Source organism: Peromyscus maniculatus, chromosome 23, assembly GCF_049852395.1.
Source record: "Peromyscus maniculatus bairdii isolate BWxNUB_F1_BW_parent chromosome 23, HU_Pman_BW_mat_3.1, whole genome shotgun sequence".
Taxonomy (NCBI): domain Eukaryota; kingdom Metazoa; phylum Chordata; class Mammalia; order Rodentia; family Cricetidae; genus Peromyscus; species Peromyscus maniculatus.
This window is the reverse complement of record NC_134874.1, coordinates 6674658-6699379: the sequence shown is the minus strand read 5'-3', so window position 1 is coordinate 6699379 and position 24722 is coordinate 6674658. Positions and strand designations below refer to the sequence as shown.

The 24722-nt window shown below is 43.6% G+C and overlaps 1 protein-coding gene and 1 pseudogene across 2 annotated transcripts in view; one reads left to right on the top strand and one right to left on the bottom strand.

Moving 5' to 3' along the window:
* Positions 1–24722, top strand: part of LOC143270339 (phospholipase A2-like) — an 80483-nt gene that overhangs the window by 24132 nt on the left and 31629 nt on the right. The window contains exon 5 of one of the 2 annotated variants that reach the window (XM_076559979.1): positions 6734–6951. The exons of the other annotated variant lie outside the window; for it this stretch is intronic. Within the exon in view, the coding sequence (XP_076416094.1) occupies positions 6734–6760 (27 nt within the window). The 3' untranslated portion in view covers positions 6761–6951. Of the gene's footprint in view, positions 1–6733; positions 6952–24722 lie in introns of those variants that run through there. 2 annotated transcript variants of the gene reach the window in all.
* On the bottom strand, positions 4950–6697 carry LOC102913423 (RE1-silencing transcription factor pseudogene; annotated as a pseudogene).

Below are 24722 nucleotides of genomic sequence, written 5' to 3'. Positions count from 1 at the left end.
ATTCAATATGTTGAGTATGTAACTGCTCTTGTACCAGTTTTTCTAAGGTCTTTAATTTTTCTGAAATCAAAGGCCACTGATCTACCCAGATAGGTTTGTCTGTTAACTATTTTAAAGGTAGGGCTGTTGGTAACTTTGAAAGATCAGCAGCTTTTGTGCCCTGTTTATGAACAACCTGAAGGGTCAGTGACTGTTCTTCACAATACATTTTAGTATTTTCCCCAGAAACATTTGTTAGTTTATTATTTGTTTCTGAGTTGGATGAATGTTAATCTGGGTATTCAATTGCTGTAACAAATTACATCCCCATAAATTCCTTGCTATGTTAGCCAATTATGGCTCTAATTTTCCCCTCTGTCCTTCTGGCCCTATACATTTGACACATCTTGACTTTATTTTACAGATAAAGTTCCAATCCCCAAAAGCTGAACATTTATGTCCTGAAGAGGCCAATTTGGATGCCAAGATTTTGGTGTCATTATTGTTATATCTGTCCCGGTGTCTAACAGACCCTCAAATACAATATCATTTATTCATATTATTTAACTTTGGTCTTTGATCATTTATAGAAGTTTGCAAAATATTTGAATTATGGTTTTTCCTGAAATTTTTGTTTTATCTTCTAAAGCTGTTATTTGATCCAGATCAGTATGATTTTTTACAATAGGCATTATGTCTTTAAATTGCTCTGGGGAAAAGTTCCACAAGGTGATAGGGAATGACCAAACCAAATTTGACATGGGGGCCTGCAAGAGCCCTGCTCCAAGATGTTTCCCAATGGCAAATGGTTACCTTGTCTGTGCCTTGTTGAATTGCATTCATTGTTACTAGTTCTGCTTTTGCCATGTCTTCTCTGTACTCCAGAAATCAGAGGCTTTCTATTTGGATTATTCCTAGAAAAGATTGTTTCTATGAATGCCCTGTCTACAAACCCTTTTTAAGTGACCTTGTTTAGCACAATTAAAACATCTGACATTTTGATTATTCTTTTTTTAGCTCCAGCCATCTTTATTTATACATCAAAAACAAGCATGCTTTTCCATAATAACAAACATGTTTTTTCCATCCTCCATTAACCCCCAGCAAAAACAAATATGTCAAATGTGTTTTTCCCAACGTTAACATCAAAACATCTTTAAACCCAAAACAACAGTTCTCATTTTGCTGGCTTGGCCAAATATCGAGTTGGGTACCATCTGTCTTTACAAAACTAAAAGGTAATTGACATAGGCATGCATTTTCAAGAACAACAATATCATTCAAAACATATTTACAGAAATAGGGGTGATCTGCCTCCAATCCTGTCAGCTCTGAATCAGAACAGTTCCCAGGCTCTTTCAGAGAGCTGGCTTCCCCAGACAAGAAACCTGAGAAGCATCATCTCCCAAAGAATTTTAGGGGAAAATATTGGAGAAAAATTGGGTTTCCAGGAATGATCACATCTGTTCCATGCAAGATTGACAAAATGACACTAAATCCACCAAAAGAATCCTCAATATCACGAGAGAGAAGAGAGAATGCAGGCCGCGTGGTCCCAGCAGTATCCTGCAGTATCCTGAAGTCCACTGGTCCTTGCTGAGTAAAACTGTCCCTGTGGGCTTTTACCTCATCTGGATCTGTTGGACAGGCACTCATATACTGGTCCAAAACTAGACCGCAGGGCTCCCAACAGAGAATCATTGGTCTGAGGGCATATAATCAACCCAATATGGCAGGAATTTAACAAAGTTGGTCATATTGCTCCCACAGTCAAGAAGCAAGGGTAGATGAATGCTAACACCCAGCTGCTTTCTCCTTTTTTCCTTTTTATTTATCCTTGGACCTTAGGCCATAGGATGGTGCCACCCAATTTCAGAGCTGGTCTCAGTTCAACTTCTCTGGAAATGTCCTTACGGATATGCCCCAAACTGTATCTCATAGGTGATTCCAAACTTAGTTAACTTGACAATGAAAATGAACCCTCACAGCCCCTATTATCCAACATGACAGATTTCTACTCAACTGCCACTTGTATGTTCAAGAGATACTTTTGAGTCCTATTACATTTGCCCTCATCGTTACTCCTTCCACATTAAAAGCCTTTCTTCTGAGTTCAGTGCCACCCTTTTTTTCTCCTACTGTCTTCTGGCCACAGCTGGGTTTCTTTCTTTTTTTTTGAAAAAGAAAATATAACTTAAGATATTTGAAAAAAACAAGGTGAATACAGGTTCAAAAATAATTAAGATACATTTTCCTAAGGCTACCTAGAATTAGGCTTTAAAGAATTCTACCATTTCAAGTTTACCACTAGTTACTAGATATCAATTTATAAACAAGATATTCACTTTTTTTGTTCCTTTATCAAGAGAAAAATCTACCTTCAGACTATGAGGGTGGTGATGGGGAGGGACTCGAAAACAAGATTCAAACAATCCCATGTAAATATCACATTTTTCAAATGGAAGAACTCCAAACTGCACTAGAAGTTCCAATCACTAAGACACTTTCCATTGAAATGATTTAAGTACAAATACATGGCACCAGGGTTTAGGCCTAATATAGGCCTGACAACCAAGTCCTTGTTTTCTGGAAGAAAGGCCTCAAAAGTCCCACTCAATTCCACATAACAATGCTTCAAAGATCAATTAGGTTTTCATTTCTTTAATATTTTGTTTTTGACTTCTAATCTTAAAGACTAGATTAAAACTTAGCTCAATTCCCAGAAGGCATTGCTTCCCTTTGCTCTATGAAAGAGTCCACCAAGACCTCTTCCTCAAAACCATCTAGCCCCCAGCCTCCAGCCTGTGCTTTCTCAACATCCTGAAAAGGTAATGTAGGTAAAATATGCTCATAAACATTAAAACTAATTGTTAGAAAGACGTAACTAGTTTTATAATTTAAGTTTTAAAACATAAATACTTGCAGCTTGATCTGCACTGACAATGATTGTTGGAGCCTAGAATTCAACCTTTACAAATTCTCATTCACACACACAAAACACACTATTATCACACAACTTGTGTCTTGAGAGAATCTTCTGCTTTTTAAATCTTTGGCCTCCCAGTCAATCCCAAGTTCAACCAACTTTAACTAAAACTTCACTCAGAATTTCACCAAGCTTTTCACCCACACATTAATGCTTGTTGTATCTTTCATCAACTGTCAAAATCTGAAGCCTGTAAACCATGTGCAACATCTTAAGCCAGTAAAGCACCAAAATAAAAAAAAAATTTAAAACCCACCAAAAATCACTTTTCTTTTTTTTTAAACGCATTTTTTTATTATTATTTTACAACACCATTCAGTTCAACATAATAGCCACAGATTCCCCTGTTCTCCCTCTCTCGCCCACCCCTCCCCCCAGCCCACCCCCCATTCCCACCTCCTCCAGATCAAGGTCTCCCCCGAGGACCGGGGTTGACCTGGTAGACTCAGTCCAGGCAGGTCCATTCCCCCCTCCCAGACCGAGCCAAGTGTCCCTGCATAAGTCCCAGGATTCAAACAGCCAACTCATGCAACGAGCCCAGGACCTGGCACCAATGCACAGCTGCCTCCCAAACAGATCAAGCCAAATGACTGTCTCACCCGTTCAGGGGGCCTGATCCAGTTGGAGGCCCCTCAGCCTTTGGTTCATAGATCCTGTGCTTCCATTCATTTGGTTATTTGTCCCGGTGCTTTATCCAACCTTGGCTTCAACAATTCTCGCTCATATAAACCCTCTTCTTTCTCACTAACTAGACTCCCAGTGCTCCACCAGGGGCCCAGCTGTGGATGTCTGCCTTCAGATTCCTCAGTCCTTGGATGGGGTTTATGGCACCACTATCTGGGTGTCTGGCCATTCCATTACCAGAGTAGGTCAGTTCCTGCCGTCTCTCGACCATTGGCAGCAGTCTTTTGCGGGGGTATCTTTGTGGATCTCCGTGGGCCTCCCTAGCTCTCTGCTTCCTCCCCTTCTCACCTTCTCATGTGGTCTTCATTTACCATGGTCTCCTATTCCTTGTTCTCCCTCTCTTTTCTTGATCAGCTATGTTCATATCAGCATTGTTTGTAATAGCCAAAACCTGGAAACAACCTAGATGCCCTTCAACTGAAGAATGGATAAATAAATTGTGGCACATATGCACAATGGAATACTACTCAGTAGAGAAAAACAATGACATCATACGGTTTGCAGGCAAATGGATGGATCTAGAAAAAATCATCCTGAGTGAGGTAACCCAGACTCAGAAAGACAAATATGGTATGTACTCACTCATAGGAAGATGCTAGATGTGGAACAAGGATGACTGGACTGCTACTCACATCACCAGTGAGGCTACCTGGAAAACGGGACCCCAAAAAAAGACACGGAGAAATGGACGAGATCTACATGAACAGCCTGGTCATGAGTGGGAACAATGTAGGGCGACAGTCGAGGCAAAAATCACTTTTCATAATGATTAACATAGAAGCACAAAATATTGACCATAAGTCAGGAAGCAATTACCTGGACAGATACAATGTCCACTGTTGAAAGAATTTTTCTTCAATTTAAATGTCTTTTCTCATCTCTAAAGAAACCTTAAAGTGCTAACTTTACTTATATAAAGCAAGCAAATTCTTCAAGTAATTTGCTACACCAATTTTTATCAGCCTAAACAAGGAACTAAAAATAGCAAGTGAAGTGAAAAGGGCAGAACACCCGACCGGTTCCACACAGGTAGACACCCCGGAGAACGTCACCTACCATCCCGCCTTTCTTCACTGCACTGCACAAGCTAACAGATTAAGTATCTATTTTCTTACATTAACTCCCTAGGATTTGCTAAGGTTTTTGCAAGTCACTAGGTAACACATACAGTCCTAAGGAAATAATGTCACTTAAAAATCAGCACACTAATTAAAGCGAGCTTGTGTGTGTCTGCTGCCTTAAACTAAAAGTGAGGCATTGCTTACAAACTGTGACGAGCCGCCCTCCACTGGCCAGCTCACTACTCCTGCCCCTCGGCTGCTTTTTCAAGGAAGTATACATTAACCAGATGGCGACTGAGGTGCTTGCTGTAATCCTTTTCCTTTCTGAAAGACCGATCACAGAAAATACAAACAAACTCTCCCTCGGTTATTTTAACTGCTAACCCCTCCTTCCCACTTTTTGAACTTGCTTCTTGTGGCACTGGCCGAGCCCCATGCAGCCCAGAATCATCACTTCCCTCGGACATATTATCACTCAGGTCACTTCCATCATGACTGTGGATGCCTTCGTCTTCATCAATGTCCGGTGACTCGTTTTCAGCCAAAGTGATAGCAGATGAGGCCGTTATGGTTGGTGATGGGACCGGAGGCAATGGTGACGCCGGTTTGGGTGCTGAGGCTTTCACAAGGACACTGTCTGGGTTCTGCTCAGTGTCCACTTCCATTTCACAAAGCCCAGCTGAACCAGTCTGACACTTAGCATGTAACGTTTCACCACATGACCCATTTGAGTTTTGTTCCGAGGATAAGACACTGGTAGATTCCTTGGGAGCAGCAAGCATAGCTAGACTCTTGCCAGCTTCCTCTGTTCCCACTTTCTTGAGAGGGGCTATTTTATTTCCTTCCCCATCAGAGCCAATTTCTTGGTCCTTGGGTGTCTCGTCTCTTCTTGAGTTTCCCTTTGGAAGATCCTGTGCGCGCCTGCTTCCCTTCAGAAGCTGGCCATCTCTAACAGGCACTAAGCCAACTTCAATAAGGACTTGCTCCTGCCGCACCACCTCCCTCCGCATGCCCGACCTCTCCTTGGTACTCTCTTTTTGGGGAGAAGACCTTTTGGTGACTGGTTTTACTTGAAAAGGTGGCTCTATGACAGCAGGAGGCTCCTTCTGAACAGATCCCATGTGAGGAGGCCCTGTCTGAGCAACCTCCACTTGAGCATGGTCCAAAGGACAAAGCAGCCTCTTCTGACAATGTCCCCGCTGAGACTCCATGGGAGGAGGCGGCCCCATCTGATCAGGCTCCATGGGAGGAGGTGGCTCCATCCGATCAGGCTCAATGGGAGGAGGCTGTTGCATCTGAGTAAGCTCCATGGGAAGAGGCTGCTCCATCTTTGGAGGCTCCGTGGGAGGGAGGAGGCGGCTCCCTCTGAGGAAGCTCCAGGGGAGAAGGCAGCTCCCTCTGAGCAGGCTCCAGGGGAGGAGGTGGCTCCCTCTGAGGAGGCCCCAGGGGAGAAGGCAGCTCCATCTGAGCAGGCCCAGTCTGAGCAATATCCATGGGAGAAGGAAGCCTGGCCTGAGCAGAGCCTGTAGGGGTGACCACCACCTGAGTGAGCGCAGGACCGGAAGAGACCTCCTCCTGAGCCAGCTCCATGGAAGGAGGCTCTGCCAGAGCCGTATCCTTCTGCATCTCCCGAGCAGGTCTGCTGCCTTTCTTACTTGATTTACCTTTTTGAGGTTTCTTCTTTGCACCTTTTTTAATGGAAGTATTTTGCTTTTTTTTTTTTTTTTTTTTTTTTTTTTTTTTTTTTTTTTTTTTAGTATTTTGCTTTTTATTGTCTCCCTTAGTCTCCTCCATCTTGCTGTCATCCTTTGGCACCTCAGTACTATTTTTGGATTTGCTTTCCATCTTTTTTTTTTCTTTTTTGTCACTGGTTCCTCCTTCACAGGTTCATCTGTCCTTTTGTGTGCTTTGTCTCTCAACCCAAAGCCTGCACCCTTGGGAGGGCTACTGGTTCCTTTTGGCTACAAATCATAGGAAGCAGGGTCATGGGATCCACTCAGCTTCCTTTCCTGTTTCTCTCCAGGCAGAAACAACACCTGTGAGGACATGATCTGCAACTGTGACCGCCAGGCTGCCACCTGCTTCTCCCAGGCTCCATTCAACAAGGAGAACAAAGGTGTTTACTGTTAGACTTGTCACCTCAGTGACTGCCTACACCCTGCCTGCCTGCCTGGTTGTGGTCACTACACACTGTGTCCTCTAATAAAGCTCATCTAGAAAGAACTCAGCTTTGGTGATTGTATTCTCTGTCTATGGAACATAACTAGATCCTCAGAGGACATCATTCATTTAGCCCTGGAAGCTGCAGATCAATAGGAAAGATGTTTCCAGGAAGCAAGCACCTTGAAGAGTGGGTGATGAGCAGTTTTCATCCCAGGACTCTGGGGTGCAGAGGCAGGCAGATCTCTTGAGTTCAAGGCACATCTGGTCTAAAAAGTAAGTTCCAGGACATCCAGGACTATCTGTTATACAAAGAAACCCTGTCTTAAAAAAGAAACAAATAAATAAATAGAAGAAGCCCACCTGAGATACATAATGGGTAGTGGGGACAGAAAGGGGAAGAGAGTGGAGAGATGAGGAAGGGAAAGGAAAAGAAAGGAGGGGGAAGGGTGAGGAGGAAGACAGAGAGGTAGGAGGGGGAGAAGAGGGAAAGATGCAGTGTCACATGGGCACTAAAGGAACACACAGCAGTCACAGGCCCCGTGTGCTGACTGGACACTGTCAGAGCACAGCTACAGGACTCTAAAGAGAAGTCACTGAGTCCTCCCCTCACTCGGGATGAAACTCCTTCTGCTGTTTGCTCTGCTCACAGGTAGGACCCTTGTCCTCTCTGAGTGCCCCCATCTCCCTTGTGTTCATTTCATAGCTCCTCTGGTCACACGTGGATTTCTGGTTTGGGGTTCCCTACTCACCCCCATGTCCATAACAGCTGTCACCTTTGCCCTCTAGATCTGAACTCAGATGACTCCTTTAGAAAAGTCCACCACAGTCACTGACCCAAGCAAAGAAAGCCCCTGCTGCCTCTGCCATATTGCCCTGTCACCCATTTCCCTGGCCATAAGGTGCCCTGGCAATTTTATTTTTCTTATTCTTTTCAAAAATAATCATTTCCATGTGTATGAGTGTTTTGCTTGCATGTGTGTGTCTGTGAACTGAGTGTGAGCAGTGCCTACAAGGGACAGAGGAAGGGTCTGATTTTTCAGAACTAGGGTCATAAACAGTTGTGAGCTGCCATGTGGCTGCTGGAACTGAGCCTGGGTCCCACACAAGTTCAGCAAGTGCTCCTGACTGCAGAGCCAACTCTCCAGCCCTCATCATTATTTTATTTACATGATCTTATGATGTGGCTCAGGATGTTTTCCAACTCAACATTATAGAAAGACTTGAATCAACCTTCCAGTGCTTAGGATTGTATACATGCCTGACTTGTGTCTGCAATTTTGGCTTTTTTTTTTATTTATAAGACAGAGTTTCTCTGTGTAACAATGGCTGTCATGGAACTCACTCTATAAATCATGCTGGCTTTGAACTCAGATATCCACCTGTCTCTGCTTCCAGAGTGCTGGGATTAAAGGTGTGCACCAACACCCCCTGACAACCTTGAACTTCTGATCCTCTTGGCTCAGCCTCCAGAGAGCTGGGACTACACAGTGTGTGTTCCACTGTACCTGGATTATCCTGCATTTTAATGGTGACCAAGTATCCCACTGCAGACTGAATCCTGGTCATTTACCTACTCCTCAGCTGATGAACAGTTTGTTGTGTCAAATGCTAACATTACAATGATGATCTGACCATTTTCCTTGTCTATGAGCTGTGCATGGCCATACAACAGATTCCTTCTAATTCTTCCAGTGTAAAACAATCAGCATGTGTTGGCTGCTTCTCTGGCTCAAGGTCTCAGCTAGAACTGTGATGAATCCCACTGCTGGCTAAGGCTAGGGTTTCACCTAGGCTTGAGTAGGGGTGGGGCAGCTTTCAAAAATCAAGAGATGGTTGGATTGTTGGGTTATTGATCTAAGATGTCAGTTTGTCCCTGGCTGCTGACTGGAGAGTGTTCTCAACTCCTCAACACAGGGACCATAGGGCAGCTCACAGTGTGGTGGCTGTCTGTCCTGACAGTGAGAAATGAGCAGGCAAGCAAGGCAAAAGGCAATAACTATAGAACTTAGTCCTGGGGGCGGGGGTCCGCTCAGCTAGTACAATGATGTTCATTTATAATCCTACCACTCAGGATGCTGAAGACAGAGGGTTGCTACAGAAGCTAGCCTGGATTATAGGGCAACTCCCTGTCTCAAATAGGTAGACAGCTTCCTGCTCAGGCCTGGTGACTTGAGTTTGGTTTTCAAGACCTACATAGTGGAGGGAAAAAACTAACTCCCTAAAGCTGTTCTCTGTCCTCCTCATGTGTAGCATGACATTTGTAAGTGCTCCCAAGTGCATGCTTGTGAACCTGTGTGCAGCCAAGCACACACACACACACACACACACACACACACACACACACACACACCCCTCTATTCACTCCTCTCCTGACACAGCAGCTGGTAGGAGGAAGGAGGAAGCTAGCAGGAATCCAATTCCTGGTAAAGCCAAGTGGGATTGATGGAATGTGCTGTGCATTCTTGCAGCAGGTACGACTGCACACAGCATCATTCCTCTGGCTGTGTGGCAGTTTGACAATGTGATTAAGTGCCCCATCTCTGGTAGTCATCCCTTGAAGGAATAAGAGAACTATGACCTCTTCTGTCTTTTGAGGGGCTCCGACACCTCTGTGGAGGAGTTCGACTTGTGAGTGGACCATGTGGTGGCAGACTGGCGTGTCTGGTTGGGGTGGGGACAGGGCACAAGCAGAGCATTTCATGAGGCACAAACACGAGACATGCTTATTCACCAAACATCTTATATTTTCCTTCCTCTTCTTTCTTTTTCTTTCTTTCTTTCTTTCTTTCTTTCTTTCTTTCTTTCTTTCTTTCTTTCTTTCTTTCTTTCTTTCTTTCTTCCTTCCTTCCTTCCTTCCTTCCTTTCTCTCTCTCTCTCTCTCTCTCTCTCTCTCTCTCTCTCTCTCTCTCTCTCTCTTCTTTTTGTTTCTAGACAGGTATTCTCTGTGTAGACCTAGTTCTCCTGGAACTCTCTCTGGAGCCCATGCTGGCCTTGAACTCAGAGATCTTCAAGCCTCTGCCTCCTGAGTGCTCAGATTAAAGGCTTGCATCACAACCCCCAGCATGCATATTACCCCTCTTGTCTTATAAAGAAATCAGTCCAAGATCACCCTGTATCTTGTGGTTCCAGAGAGCAGAATGTGTGAGATATAAATACTGGGAAATGCTGCCCTCAGGTACCAGACTAGGGCACAATCATCCATCACAGCTCTCAACAAAATGTCAGCCTTGGCTTTAAAAAGTCATCACAAAATTAGAATATATAATTTTATTATATTCCTGCAGCTTTGTTAAAAAATCACTTTTTTCAAGACAAGAGTCTCACTATGTATCCCTGGATGATTTTGAACTAATCCATATGCCTCTGCCTCCCAAGCACTGGGACTAAAGGCTGGCACTGATCACATTACAAAGAAGTTGTTTTCAATAAATATGAAACAATAGAAATCACAGATTCTGGAGCCTGAGGAATATTACTTTATAAACACTGCTGTGGGATGGTGTGTATGTCAAATCTGTTGCTCTGATTGGTCAATAAATAAAACACTGATTGGCCAGTGGCCAGGCAGGAAGTACGTGGAACAATGAGAGAGGAGAATTCTGGGAAGCAGAAGGCAGAGGCAGAGAGACACTGCCAGCCACCAACATGACCAGCAGCATGTGAAGACGGCGGAAAGCCACCAGCCACGTGGCAAAGTATAGATTTATGGAAATGGATTAATTTAAGCTATAAGAACAGTTAGCAAGAAGCCTGCCACGGCCATACAGTTTGTAAGCAATATAAGTCTCTGTGTTTATTTGGTTGGATCTGAGCGGCTGTGGGACTGGTGGATGACAAAGATTTGTCCTGACTGTGGGCAAGGCAGGAAAACTCTAGCTACAAAACACTGTGTTTAAGTCATTCTTACATGTTTGAGAAAGACTGCAGGTGAGAACTGACCTCTTGTGGGTCCATACTCCTCCCTCAGCTGTTCCTTCCTCTCTCCAGGTGCTGCCAGACTCACAACCACTGCTATGCTCAGGTCAAGAAGCTGGAAAGCTGCAAATACCTCATAGACAACCCCTACAGCAGCTCCTACTCATACTCATGTTCTGGGAATGAGGTCACCTGCAGTGGTAGGTTTACCTTCTGGGACCTCTGGACTCTGCTTAGCCCTAGGTGGATTTGGAAGGGAAAGGGAAGTGACAAGGACAGTCACCATTTACTGGTCATTTCCTTGGTCTCATGTGACCTCACAACAACCTTATCAGGTAGACACTAAAATATAGATGAGGTCACTGATGAAGAAGATGAGGAAGGCAGGGTCACTTGCCCAAGGTCACCCAGCTTAGAAGTGATGGCATTTGGTTCTGGAACACAGATCTACAGCATTCCAAAGCCTCTGTATAAAAACATTTCAAGGTTTTATGCATTTCTGGGGCAGGCATGCTTGTGCCACAACACAGGTGTCAGGTCTGAGGACAACTTGCAGGAGATGGTTCTCTCCATCGACCATGTGAGTTCTGGGTTGGAATTCTGCTTCAGACCCGGCAGCAAGTGCATTTAGTCCCTGAGCCATTTTGCCTGCCCAAAACCTCTCCTATTAGATGCTGTGTTATACTGATTCCATATTGACTAAACAATGGAGAGCTGCATCATTGGCTATAAGTCAGATACTGGACTATACACTAAACTATGCAGGGCAATATTTATCATTCCCATTTTACAAGTGAGGATTCAGAGTGCTGGGAATATAGCTCAGTTTCTAGAGTGCTTGCCTAGCACGGTATTCACTGTGCCTAAATACACACACAGGAAAATTGTTCTACTAAAGTACACAGCAGCCTAACTTTTTGCAAGAAACAAAACAGAGCACATCCTCTTCTCTACCTTTCTTTATCACAGAACCCCACACATGAAGCCAGGTTAATCTCTGGATCCGTGGTCAACCAGATTTAGGAATAAGATGTCTCATTGGCTGATTTAAGGCTACATGGTTCTCAGTGTCTTTTTCCTTTACTGAACAGCTGCCCAGTCCTCTGCCTTTCCACCTCCACCCTGATCCTCGGTGGAGTCCCAAAGCACAAGCCTTACCCTCCCAAGGTCAGGTCTCAGGAGCAACAGGTGCAGCTAGGGCCATGTTATTTTTTATTCTTTTGGGGGCCCACCACCTAGCTCCCAAATAGAGCACACATGGAGGCTTATTCTTAATTATAAATACTCAGCTTTAGCTTTGCTTATTTCTATCCAGATTTTCTTAACTTAAAACTATTCCTTTTATCTTTTGCCTCCTTTTCTATTCCAGTATATCTTTGTTTCTTACTCAGTGGCTGGCTGTGTAATGTGGGTGCCCTTGATGTCCTCCTCCTTTTCAGGATACTTCTTTTCTCCTCCTAGATTTTAGCTTCTATATGTTCTCTCTGCCTGTCAGCCCTGCCTATCCTTTCTCCTGACTAGCTATTGGTCATTCAGTTCTTTATGAGACCTTCAGGTGTTTTAGACATGCACAGTAACACAGCTTCACAGAGTTAAACAAATGCAACATAAACAAAAGTAACATACCTTAAAACAATATTCTATAACATTTCCTCATTTTATCTAAATAAAAATAAAGGTTTTTACTTTAATGGAAAACTACATACAACAAAAACAATTATCAAGTAGGAATCACATTTACAATATTCTGTCCATTTGTAGTTAGCATATCCGAAGGAAATAATGCATTATCTATCCTATGTTAGTGAATCCAAAGTTTTACACCTAACTTATTTTCTATCACAACTAAGAAAAACTGCAACTGTAACTATCTAGTTTTCAACTCCATCACAGACCCAGAAGGATAATATTATTTGAATAAACAACGGGTTCAATGCAAACAACTTCTAAAACTCTAGCAATGACAGAGACATCTCTCTGCCTGGACAGTCATCCAAGCTCCTTCTGCAACATTGGGGCACCCATCTTCAGCCTACAGGCATAGAGTTTCTGGCAGACTTTTCAGTAAGCAGGAATTTTGAAGGCCTGTCCTTCCTTGTATTGGCAAAGTTCAACAGTTCTTTTTCCTCTATGTCCTGCATGTCCAGTCTGCACAGCACATTGTCAGCAGTCAGAGGCAAGAACAGTTTCTCTGCCCAGTGGTTAACCTTGCCACAATGAAATCAAACTCCATAAGGAGTTTCTTCAATGCCCATCATCTTCTCTGAAGTAAATTGGTGCTGCCAGGAGCAGATGTGTCTCATTATCATGGAAAACTTTAACAAAACGTTTTAAATGCCATATTCTATATGTCTTTGAAGTATTTGAAGACCATCCATCTAAAATATATCTATTCAACCTAGAAAACATACCTAACATAGCTATAAATTTGATTGTTACAAATGACTAACCCCTGACTTATGTTTCTTGATTGTCCTGTATAGTTTATGATAATAGCTTTCAAAAACAGAACTTTACCCTACATTTGCAAATGACCTTTATCAGCACAATTGTTATAAAACAGCATGTTCCAGGCTTGGCAGGTGAGGGAGACACACCATGCACACCTGGCAGGCTGTGGCATGGCATAGTGGAAAGTTATTAAGATCATGCAGACATGCCATCTACATGGAAAATTTTATTATTAAAGGGGGATGGGAGAGGGAAGAGAGAGAATGGAGGGAAAGAATGAGAGGGAAAGAGAGAGAGGGAAAGAGAGAGAGAGAATGAGAAGAGAAAGTGAAAGCAGAGGTGTGTGCAGCCTCCTGAAAAAGAGAGGGAGAAAAGAGGGAAGAGAGAGAAGGAGGAGGGGTTTTCTCTAAGAGGAGACTTTATGTAAGATGGCATGGTCCGGATGCTGGTCAGTCCCCAAGGGGTGGGTCTAACTGCTAACATTACCTACCATTCCTCACTTTTTGATTATTATAAAAGGGTGAGTTATAAATAGCAAGTGTGTGTGGGGGGGTATGAGGGCACCAAATTCTTGAGACTGCTTCCTGCTGCTTTGGGGGCAAACTGGGGATGGGGAATTTGGGAGATGAGATCACACAGAGCTGGAGGTGTTAGTGAAGAAGCATTCAGTTAGCTGTCATCCTAGAGACCCCGTGAGGGAGCTAAGAAGGCAGGTTGCTAGGGGAAAAATAGATTGTTATCATTGGCCTCATGAGCAGGGCCAGCCATGGGAAGAGTGATAACCAGAAAGAATGGGACAGAGAAGTGCCCCGGTTGTACAGAAGAGGCAAGGGTGGGTGAGCCAGATGAAAGGGCAGGTATCCCTTTGAGTCTGGAGACGTGGTGCCAGCAGTGAAGTTCCAGCAGCTTGGGGGAACATGGCATGCCAAATAGGGAGTACAGGAGCCATCACATCTGCTGTTTCTCTGGAAGTGGGTAATGCTTCTATCCAACCATTATTCTCCTGGTTGGTATCCTCCTTTGGTGCAGTGGCTGGTGGTATATCTAGAGGGCCTTTGAGAGTCTGGCCTTGGCATGAATCTGGCAGGAGGGGTGGATCTATGCAGGAACATGCAAGAGTTTTTAAAACAAGTAGAACAGATTTACATCTTGGTGTCATAGCAAAAGCTATGGTTTTGGGTTAAAAGGTATGAACATTTTCTAGGGCCTGGTTTCAGCCCAATGAAACACATCTTTAAATCTTTAAGCAGAAGTAATTTGCTGACTGGCTGTGGTTGAGTGAGTGAAGAAGGAGAAGCAGGAAGGATTCCCTTTCCTCTCTAATGCAAACCTGTCTCTAAAAGCTGGGACAAGTAAAGTCCACAGAAATTTAAGGACTCCCAAGACTGTAGTCAGTGCTCTATCAGTTTATCAAAACTGCATTTATCAGTGTTAAAACGCTGAACCTCTTAATTTACATCTGAAACCAGTTTATCCTGCACCATGAAGTCTATGAATGAGTCACACCTGCCTGTACTTGTAACAGGAAACTTACTAATGAGCTACCAAGGCGCTTGTAGCCTTGGAGTTGGGGAAGAAAGCTGTTAATTGGCAAATATCATCAGATCTGGGAAGGATAAGTAAGTGAACAGAAGTGAGACATCTTTCCTATTTCACATAAACCAATGTTAAAGCATCTGCTTTTTATCTAATTCACCAGGAGATACTGAGAGCAGTCAGTGCAAAGTGAGTTGACCCCTTGTTTGAATCTGGTAGCAAGGTGAACTGTGTCTAGACTCAGTGTGAGCTCTAAGAGAATGAGGCCTGTGAATTTCACATAGAGAACAAAAAAGGCAGCTAAAGCCTTGGTTGCAGCTGTTGAATTGACAAAGCCTGGTTGTCAAACGACATCAGAGATCTGAGAAGGATACATTCTCCCTGAGTTAGTGATTGAAAGTGACAGAGACTTCCCTGTTGGCTACCTAGACAGCCTCCTGTAAGGCGGAAGTTTTCCTTTTTCCTGTAGTTGCTTAATCCCAAGTAAACACACAGAGGCTTATATTAATGGCACACTGTTTGGCCTGTACTTAGGCCTATCATTGACTAGCTCTTACAATTTAATTCAACCTATTTCTATTGATCTATGTTTTGTCACGTGGCTTCGTGGCATTACCTGTGTTGTGTCACATCTTGCTTCCCTGGGCAGCACTCAGCATCTCTCTGACTCTGCCTTCTTCTCCTTGTCTCTCTCTTGGATGTCCTGCCTGACTCGATTCTGCCTTGTGGTAAGCCATAGCAGCTTCCTAATTAACCAATGGTAGCAACACAGATTCATAGCTTACATAAAGACCATCCCACAGCAGCATCCCCAAGATCCTCCATGGTCATCGAGGGCAGAGGTCTCAGGGCAACATCAGTCTTTGGCTGCCAGGCCTAGGCCTGCCAGGCCTCAGAAGATCTGACAGTTGTGGGATAGGGACTTCTGGGGAGGACCAGCCTACCTTGTCTAGGCAAAAGTGAGGCAATGGGCTCCCGAGTCCTGTTGTCCATGGTTTGAAGAAAGCCCTGGCAGCAGTTGAGGTGAAAAGCTGGGTTTGCTCAGCAACTGGTGCTGCCACTCTGGAGCAAGTTCTGAGTGGAGGTTCTGTGCCAGTCCATCTTCTTAGGGGGAAATAAAGGTGCTGCCAGAGGCCAGTATGTCTCTCTAGCATGAAAAGCTTTGTAATTAAACATTTTAAATGCCATATTCTGCAGATCTCTGAGTATTTGAGGACTGTCTGTCTATTAGCTATGAATGGCTGACTATCAGCTTATGTTTCCTAACAGTCTCCAATATGTTAGCAGCTTTCATATGATTAGGATTTATTGTCTCCTGAGAAAGTAAAGAAGAGTGTCAGGGGAAAGATTCAGGGCCAAATGGGAACAGGAAAAACAGGGCTTGTGAGTTAGGGTATGGCCCAACTCTGAGAAAAGAACCCTCTTGAGGGACCAGAAACTTTATTTTATATATATCTTGTTTATCAAATTTGTTATTTATTAAACACATGCCATCATAATTTAACTTTTCTAGAAGTTTGGTGTTGAAGATTTGATAAAGAGATAGGTGTAAATCCCTAAGTTAGCTGCTGTTAATCTGAATAGATCTTTTATAACTTTAAATTTCTCTTATCATATAGAGTATATTATAAACCAGAGTTGACTCAAATATAACTTTACATTTCTATCATCATACACAAAGTCCATACTAATCCACAATATTTGAAGATTGTTGGTATTTCATAACTGCAGTTTTGTCATTATTGTGAATCTCAATGCAAACATCTGACATGCAGGTATTCCTAGTCTACACCTGTAAAAGGTTCAAAAGAAGCAAGATCATTAAGGGGATAGCTAAGGCAGACATCAGGGAGGTTTCCTTATTGCATCGGCCATGGATCTACTTTTTCAGCAAGGCCATGGAGTTTCTAATGATCCTTGAGTGGTTATCATAAAAACAGCATTGCTCTCCTAAGGCCTTGCTTAGGCCCCCTTCATGAAGGAATGATAACCAGGGACACCAATGGAATAAGTTTTAGGTCAAGGCTCCTTCTTACCTGGAGAACTGTTTTAGCTAGAGAAGAGAATAATTTCTCTAAGTGTGTAACAGATTTTTCTAGGGCAGCGACATCTTCATCTACTGCCACTCTTAAGGCCCTGTTGTTCTGATCTTTGAGTACAGCCAGTTTATAATCCTGAATGACTTATATAAAAATAATTAATTTTTAAGGCTACATAATACATCTTTGATTCTACATAAAGTAGGTCAAGTGTCTTATTGTGTAGCCATTTTAGTTAATAAATCTATCAATTGACAGCTCTGGGCCCAGTTTCCTAGTATATCAATGGGCATTATAAATAGACATTTTGTCCTCTATGCCAGGGAGTTTCTCTTTGACTTAGCTTTTTTAGTCTGTTTCATGGGCAGGGATGACATATTCTCTTCTATAGCTGCTACAAGCTGAAAGACGTCGTAGGTGGTCAGTGCCCAACAGACTAAAAGGCTAGTCAAAGGTATGCAGGGAATTTAAGCAATGGGCCACTTATCAGAAACATGTGATTATCTGACCCAGCTGTAGAGATGGAGAACAATCACATTGGCTGGTCTGGTCTATATCAGCCTTCAGCAAGTCCAGACCTCACGATCATTTGGAGCAGATTGCAGTCAGTAACCAATGCTTTGACAGTTCTGCAAGCCAAATGGAGATCTGTTGAGACAAGTTCAAACTAGGTATAGAAGATAAAATTTAAGAACTTAATTAGAAATTTTAGACCCATTGATTTAGTAATTGGGAAGGGGAGACAGAGAGAAAGAGAGGGGGGAAAAGAGAAAGCAGAGGTGCAAACAGTTTCCTGAAAGGAGAGAGGGAGAGAGGAAGGAAGGAAGAGAAAAAGTGGAGGGGTTTTCTCTTAAAGAGAATTAACTTTACATAAGATGATGTGGTCTGGACAATGGGTGGGTCCCCAAGGTGCAGGTATGAATAGTAACATTCCCTGACAACAATACCTGAAACAAAAATAGAAACATACATACAACATGTTGTAACAAAATAACCTTAAATTTTTATCAGTATACAAAAATCCATTAAAGAAGACTAGAAACATATATATAGTGTAAAAAGTAACTTATATTTGTATAAATATACTATATTCCCCTAAATGATAATAAACATCCATAACCCACCAAATAACCAAAAGCCTCCCAAACCCCACTTGGGAATATGGATGTTGTGTTCTCCAAACTGCTTCCTGCTGTCTGTAGATGAAGTATCTTTCAGGCCCCAGAGAGGAACTTTTGTGATAATGACCAAGTCCTAAAAAGACCAGCAGTAAGCTTTGTTGATAGGTATCACCTGGCAACTTTCAGGAGGACTCACCTGTTCAAACCTGATCTTGAGCATGGAGACAACCAACTCAACTCATACCCTACATGGGTTTTATCCAGGGAAGACATGAGAAGTAGGGAAAAGGAGGTGCTTGTTTGCTAATTTAGAGGGTACTTGACAGATGGCCAAACCCAGAGGCAAGAGGGCATGTAGTTGCTGAGAATTGAACTCCAGTCTTCAGCTGGGGCAGAAAGTGCTCTTAAGTGCTGACCATCTCTCCAGCCCCTGCAATGGTTGATTGTCAGCTTCACACACTGGGTAGGGAGAGCCTCAGCTGAAGGATTGCTTGTATCATATTGCCTGTGGTCACATATGTTGGGCATCTGCTTTCTTTTTTCTCTCTTTCTCTCTTTCTTTCTCTCTCTCTTTCTTTCTTTCTCTCTCTCTCTCTCTCTCTCTTTCTTTCTTTCTTTCTTTCTTTCTTTCTTTCTTTCTTTCTTTCTTTCTTTCTTTCTTTCTTTCTTTCTTTCTTTCTTTTTTCTTTTTTAGTTTTTTCTTTCTTGAGACAGGGTTTCTTTGTGTATCTCTGGCTGTCCTGAAATTCACTCTGTAGACCAGGCTTGTCTCCAACTCAAATATTTGCCTGCCTCTGCTTCTGAGTGCTGACATTAAAGGCATAAAGATGTTCACCACCACTACCACCATCTGGCTATAATCCCAGTTTATAATGGAGTTTGTGGGCTACTAAGATGCAGCCGATGATGCAAGCCTGTAGACCTGAGTTTGATTCCTGGAACCCAATTAAAGTAGAAGGAGAGAACTGCCTATACAAGACTATCCTCTGTTCTCTACATATGAATGCAAGTTCTCTCTCTCTCTCTTTCTCTCTCTCTCTCTCTCTCTCTCTCTCTCTCTCTCTCTCTCTTTCTCTCTCTCTCTCTCTCTCTCTCTCTCTCTCTCTCTCACACACACACACCTTAAGTAATTAGTTAATTAATTTAAAATTGAATTTGTAATTAATCTACCTCATAGGCTGTGTCAGGTTCTTGGGACAGACTGCCACTTGGTTTATACAGTTAACATGGAGGATTGTTGGGGACAGCTACTCCTGTCTGGGACCATACGTCACTATCAGCATCCCTCAGACCCAATCCCAGGAGCAATGTCTATATCTTCTCGTGATCCCATAGCATTCACAGGGGAGGGACTCGCCACTTTGCCAGTCACTGCACTTGAGCTTGTTGGGGTGTTGAGCTATCCTTTTCTCTGTACAGCACTGATTCAGGCTCTGTCACCATCTACTGTAGCTCTGCAGGTCAGGACTGTGTGTGAGGATGCACATATTCTACTTCTGTGCTACACACACAGTAGCTACAGGCCCTGTGTGCTGACTGGACACTGTCAGAGCACAGCTACAGGACTCTAAAGAGAAGTTACTGAGTCCTCCCCTCACACAGGACAAAACTCCTTCTAGGGGTCACTCTGCTTAAAAGTAAGATCCTTGTCCTCTCTGAGAGCACCACAATTTTCTTGTCTTCAAATTACAGCCCCCTAATTGTCACATCTGAAATTCTGGTTTGTGATTCCCTTTGGGATGCAATGACCTCTGGGTTGGGGTTTTCTCATGCCCTCATGGTGACAGCATCTGTCACCTTTACCCTCTAGGTCTGGACTCCTTAGTAAAGTCCACTATATTCATCTACCCAAGCAAAGAAAATCCCTTCCTGTCTCTGCCATATTGCCCTGGCAATTTTTCTTGATCTTTTAAGAAACATTTACTTTTATTTCTTGTAAACAAGCCCTTTCTCTGCATGGGTGTCTGTGAATTGTGGGTGAGCAGTGCCTAAGAGGAGAGAGGAGGGGTCTGATCATCCAGAACTAGGGTGATAGACAGTTGTGAGCTGCCATGTGGGTGCTTGAACCATGCCTGGGTCCTGTGTTAATTTTTTTAAAAAAATTAATATTGTTTTTACATAATCTTATTATGTATCTCATGATGTCCTCCAACTCAATATTCTAGCCCAGACTTGCCTCAACCTCCCAAGTGTTAGGATTACATACATGCCAGCCTTGTGCCTGCAATTCTTTTTTGAATGATTTTTCATCACAGGGTTTTGCTGTGTAGCAAAACTGTCCTGGAACTCATTCTATAAACCATCCTGGCTTTGAACTCAGATATCCACCTACATCTGCCTCCAGACTGTTGGGATTACACAGTGTGTGTTCCACTGTACCTGGCTTCTCCTGCATTTTAATGATGACCGAGTATCGCACTGCAGATTGAATCCTGGTCATTTACCTACTCCTCAGCTGATGAACAGTTTGTAGTAGTGTCAAATGCTGACATTACAATGATGATCTGACCATTATCCTTGTCTATGAGCTGTGCATGGCCATACAACAGATTCCTTCTAATTCTTCCAGTGTAAAACAATCAGCATGTGTTGGCTGCTTCTCTGGCTCAAGGTCTCAGCTAGAACTGTGATGAATCCCACTGCTGGCTAAGGCTAGGGTTTCACCTAGGCTTGAGTAGGGGTGGGGCAGCTTTCAAACTCAAGAGATGGTTTGGTTACTGGGTTATTGAACTAAGATGTCAGTTTGTCCCTGGCTGCTGACTGGAGAGTGTTCTCAGCATCTTAACACGGGCACCAAGGGCAGCTCACAGTGTGGAGGCTGTCTGTCCTGACAGTGAGAAATGAGCAGGCAAGCAAGGCAAAGGGAAATGTCTATGGAACTGAGTCCTGAGGAGTCATCCCAGTCTGGTACCGTAGAGTACATTTATAATCCTACCACTGGGGAGACTGAGTTCAGAGGGTTGCCACAGAGTCAGAGTCTAGACTGGGTTACTGGGCATCTCTCTGTCTCAAACAAGTAGACACTTTCCTCTTAGGCCTGTTGACCTGAGTTTGGTCTCCCGGATCTATATAGTAGAGGGAGAAAAACAGCTTTCTATAGCTATGCTCCGAACTCCTTATGTTAGCATGGCATTTATGACTGGTCCCAAGTGCTTGCTTTTACCTGTGTTGGGGCAAACATGTATATGAACACACACACACACACACACACACACACCTCTATTACCTGGTCTCCTGATGCAGCAGATGTTAGGAGTCCAGGACAAATCCAGCATGCAGGCAAGTGGTATTGATGGAGTGTGCTGTGCATTCTTGTAGCAGGTGCTACTGCACACAGCATCACCCTCTGGCTGGGTAACAGTTGGGCAATGTGATCATGTCCACCATCCCCCGGAGCCATCCCTTGTCAGAGTACAACAACCATGGGTGCTACTGTGCCATTGGGGGCTCAGACACTCCGCCAGAGGAGTGATCTATCTGGTGGGAGACTGGAGTGTCAGAGTTCCGATGGGAACAGGTCATAAGCAGAGCATCTCATGAGCCAACATCATATATTTTGTTTCGTTTCTTTATTATTATTTTTTATTTGTTTCTAGACAAGGATTCCCTGTGTTGCCCTAGGTTTCCTGGAACTCTTTCAGGAGACCATGCTGATATCAAATTCAGAAATCCATCTTCATCTGCCTCCCAAGTACTGAGATTAATGGTGGACACCACCACACCACACAGAAGTTGCTTTCCATTAATATGTGCTTAGTAGAAATCACAGATTCTGAAGTCTCAGGACAATTTCTTCTGGAACATAGTGTTTTAAGTTATTGTCACCTGTTTGAGAAAGACTGTAGGTGAGAACTGACCTCCTGCGGGTCCATACCCTTCCCTCAGCTACTCCTTCCTCTCTCCAGACTCATGACCACTGCTATGCTCATCTCAAGAATCTGGAAAGCTTCAAATTCTTCATAGACAGCCCGTACACCATCTTTTACTCAGCCCGGTGTTCTGCAATAAGATCACCTGCAGTGTTATTTTTACAGTCCAGGATATCTGGACTCTGCTTGCCCCTGGGCAGGTTTGGAAGGGACACAGAAGTAACAAGGACAGTCACCATTTAGTGGTCATTTCCTTGGTCTCATGTGACCTCACAACTACCTTATCAGGTAGATACTAAGATACAGATGAGGTCAATGATGAGGAAGAGGAGGAAGTCAGGGTCACTTGCCCAATGTCACCCAGCTTAGAAGTGATGGCATTTGGTTCTGGAACACAGATCTACATCATTCCAAATCCTCTTTTTAAAAACTTTTCCAGATTTTCTGTATTTCTGTGGGAGACATGCTGGGCCACAACACAGATGTGCAGGTCTGAGGACAGCTTGCAGAAGTCGGTTCTCTCCTTCAACCATGTGAGTCCTGGGGATGGGACTTAGATTCAGATTGGCAGCAAGGACCTTTACTCCCTGAGCCATCTTGCCTTCCCAAAGCCTCTCCTATTAGCTGCTGTGTTATACTGATTCCACATTGACTAAACAACTGAGAGCTGCATCATTGGCTATAAGCCAGATACTGGAGTAGACACCTATGCAGGGCAACATTTATCATTCTCATTTTACAGGTGAGGATTCAGAGGGCTGGGAATATAGCTCAGTTGCTAGAGTCCTTGCCTAGCATGCACAGAGCCCTGGGTTCCACCTCCAGATTCCATGAATTGAGTGTGATGGTGAACACCTGCAACCCTGCACTTGGGAAGAGCAGGCAGCAGGATTATCTTAAATCATATAATTTTATAAGAGGTAGTTGATATTTGTAGTTTTCCTGGTTTTAGGATTAAATATATGTGTTTATTTATTTTTATGTACAGGAATGAGTTGGCATCACGTTCTTGTTCAGTCACTCTCCACATGTCCTTAGAGCCTCCGCCTCTTTCTCACTAAACATGAAACTCACCTTTAGCTAGCCTGACTGACCAACAAGTTTTGGGGATACATGCTCCCTGCTTCCCAATACACTTACAGATGTTTCAAGCACATCTTGCCTTTCAGAAGGGCTCTGGGCATCTTAGGTCAGGCCTGCATGCGCTTTTGGCAACCGCTTTACCAACTGTGCCATGGGAGCCCACAAAAGTTTCCCAGTTAGCTCTGATCTTCCTTTACACAGCAGGGCTGCAATTGGAGGTGGCTTGACCATGTGCATGGTCACCAGGTGTCTGAGATGGTCTGCCCTTTTCTGAGTTGGAGGGAGTTCTTTTTGCTCCACCCCTTGGCATTCCTTTAAAAACCCTTTGGCAGAGACTCTCAGGGCCTGATGGATGAAGATCTAGGTCCTCCCAAGGCTATCCGGTGTTTTCTGTCTCTCTCTCTCTAGCTATCTTTCTATCTAATATTTCCTGCTGCTCCTGCTCAAGAGTACTCTGGGGAAATATGTGGGTGAAACGGCCCCCACACTGTGCCAGCTCCCCAGCCACAGTACAAATGTGTGTGTGTTTTTTTTTAAAAAGATATTATTTATTTATTATGTATACAGCATGTATGACAGCAGGCCAGAAGAGTGCACCAAATCTCATTACAGATGGTTGTGAACCACCATGTGGTTGCTGGGAATTGAACTCAGGACCTCTGGAAGAGCAGTCAGTGCTCTTAACCTCTGAGCCATCTCTCCAGCCCCCCTTTTTTTATTATAAATGTGTTCCAACCATTTGGTCACCCAATGCACCTTTAGGTCACCCCCCCCTGAGTCTGCACAAATGGCAGGGCCACCGGTTTCTTTTGGTTACAAATCGTAGGGAGCAGGGTCATGGGCTCCACTCAACTTCCTTTCTTGTTTCTCTGCAGACAAAACAACCCCTGTGAGGCCTTCATCTGTAACTGTGACTGCCAGGCCACCATCTGCTTCTACAACACTCCATACACCAAGCATTACAAAAGCATTCACTGTTAGACTTGTCACCTCAGTGACTGGCATGCCTTCCCTGCCTGCCTAGTTCAACTACACACTGTGACCTCTATACAGCACCTATAGAAAGAACTCAGATTTGCTAATTGGATTCTCTGTTCACATGCCGGGGGTCAGCCTCAGCCATTTCAAGAGTCTCGAAGAGCAGGGATGTCTTGCAGGTGCAAGACAAGCCTGGGACATACAAGTTGGTGCAAGCTGATGAGTCTCGTCTGATCTGGAGATGCACATCTTCTCCACTTTCTCTTGATCTGACTCAACCCCAGTCTTTTATTGTAATAATACAAGGAAATAGGGGATGATAAAATTCAATAGATGTTTGGGTTCTTTACAATAGTTTCAAAAGTTCTTTTTGTAAATCAGCAAAGTGTACCCTGTGCCCCTTGATTGCAGATAGAAGTTCCCAGGAAGAGAGCCAAAGCATACCAGCTTATCCTTTCACAGGTTAATAATTATCAGGACATCTGAGGCAATCACCCCAGAGGCCAGCTACTTGCGGTTTCTTAGAAAGAACAGAAATATAAGCAATGGTTTGAGGTACCAGACTGTCAGCTTCCTCTCAGCCTAAGTCCTTCTTCATCAGTCTGTAATTCATCAAGTTGTCTTCTAACTAGTTCTGGGTAACTCTTGTTTTCTATCCTATCTAAATGTCACTCCACCTACAGTTTTCTCCCACCAGCCTTTGTCATTTTCCCCATGACCTGCCTAACAGCTTTAACTCCTGCCATTGTCACAATCTCAGAATCATTTCATAGAAACCACCGCAGGAGAGAGGAAGAAAATCATAAAGAGCAAATAGAGTATGAAACCAAACTGGACAGAGAGTAAATGACCTGAAT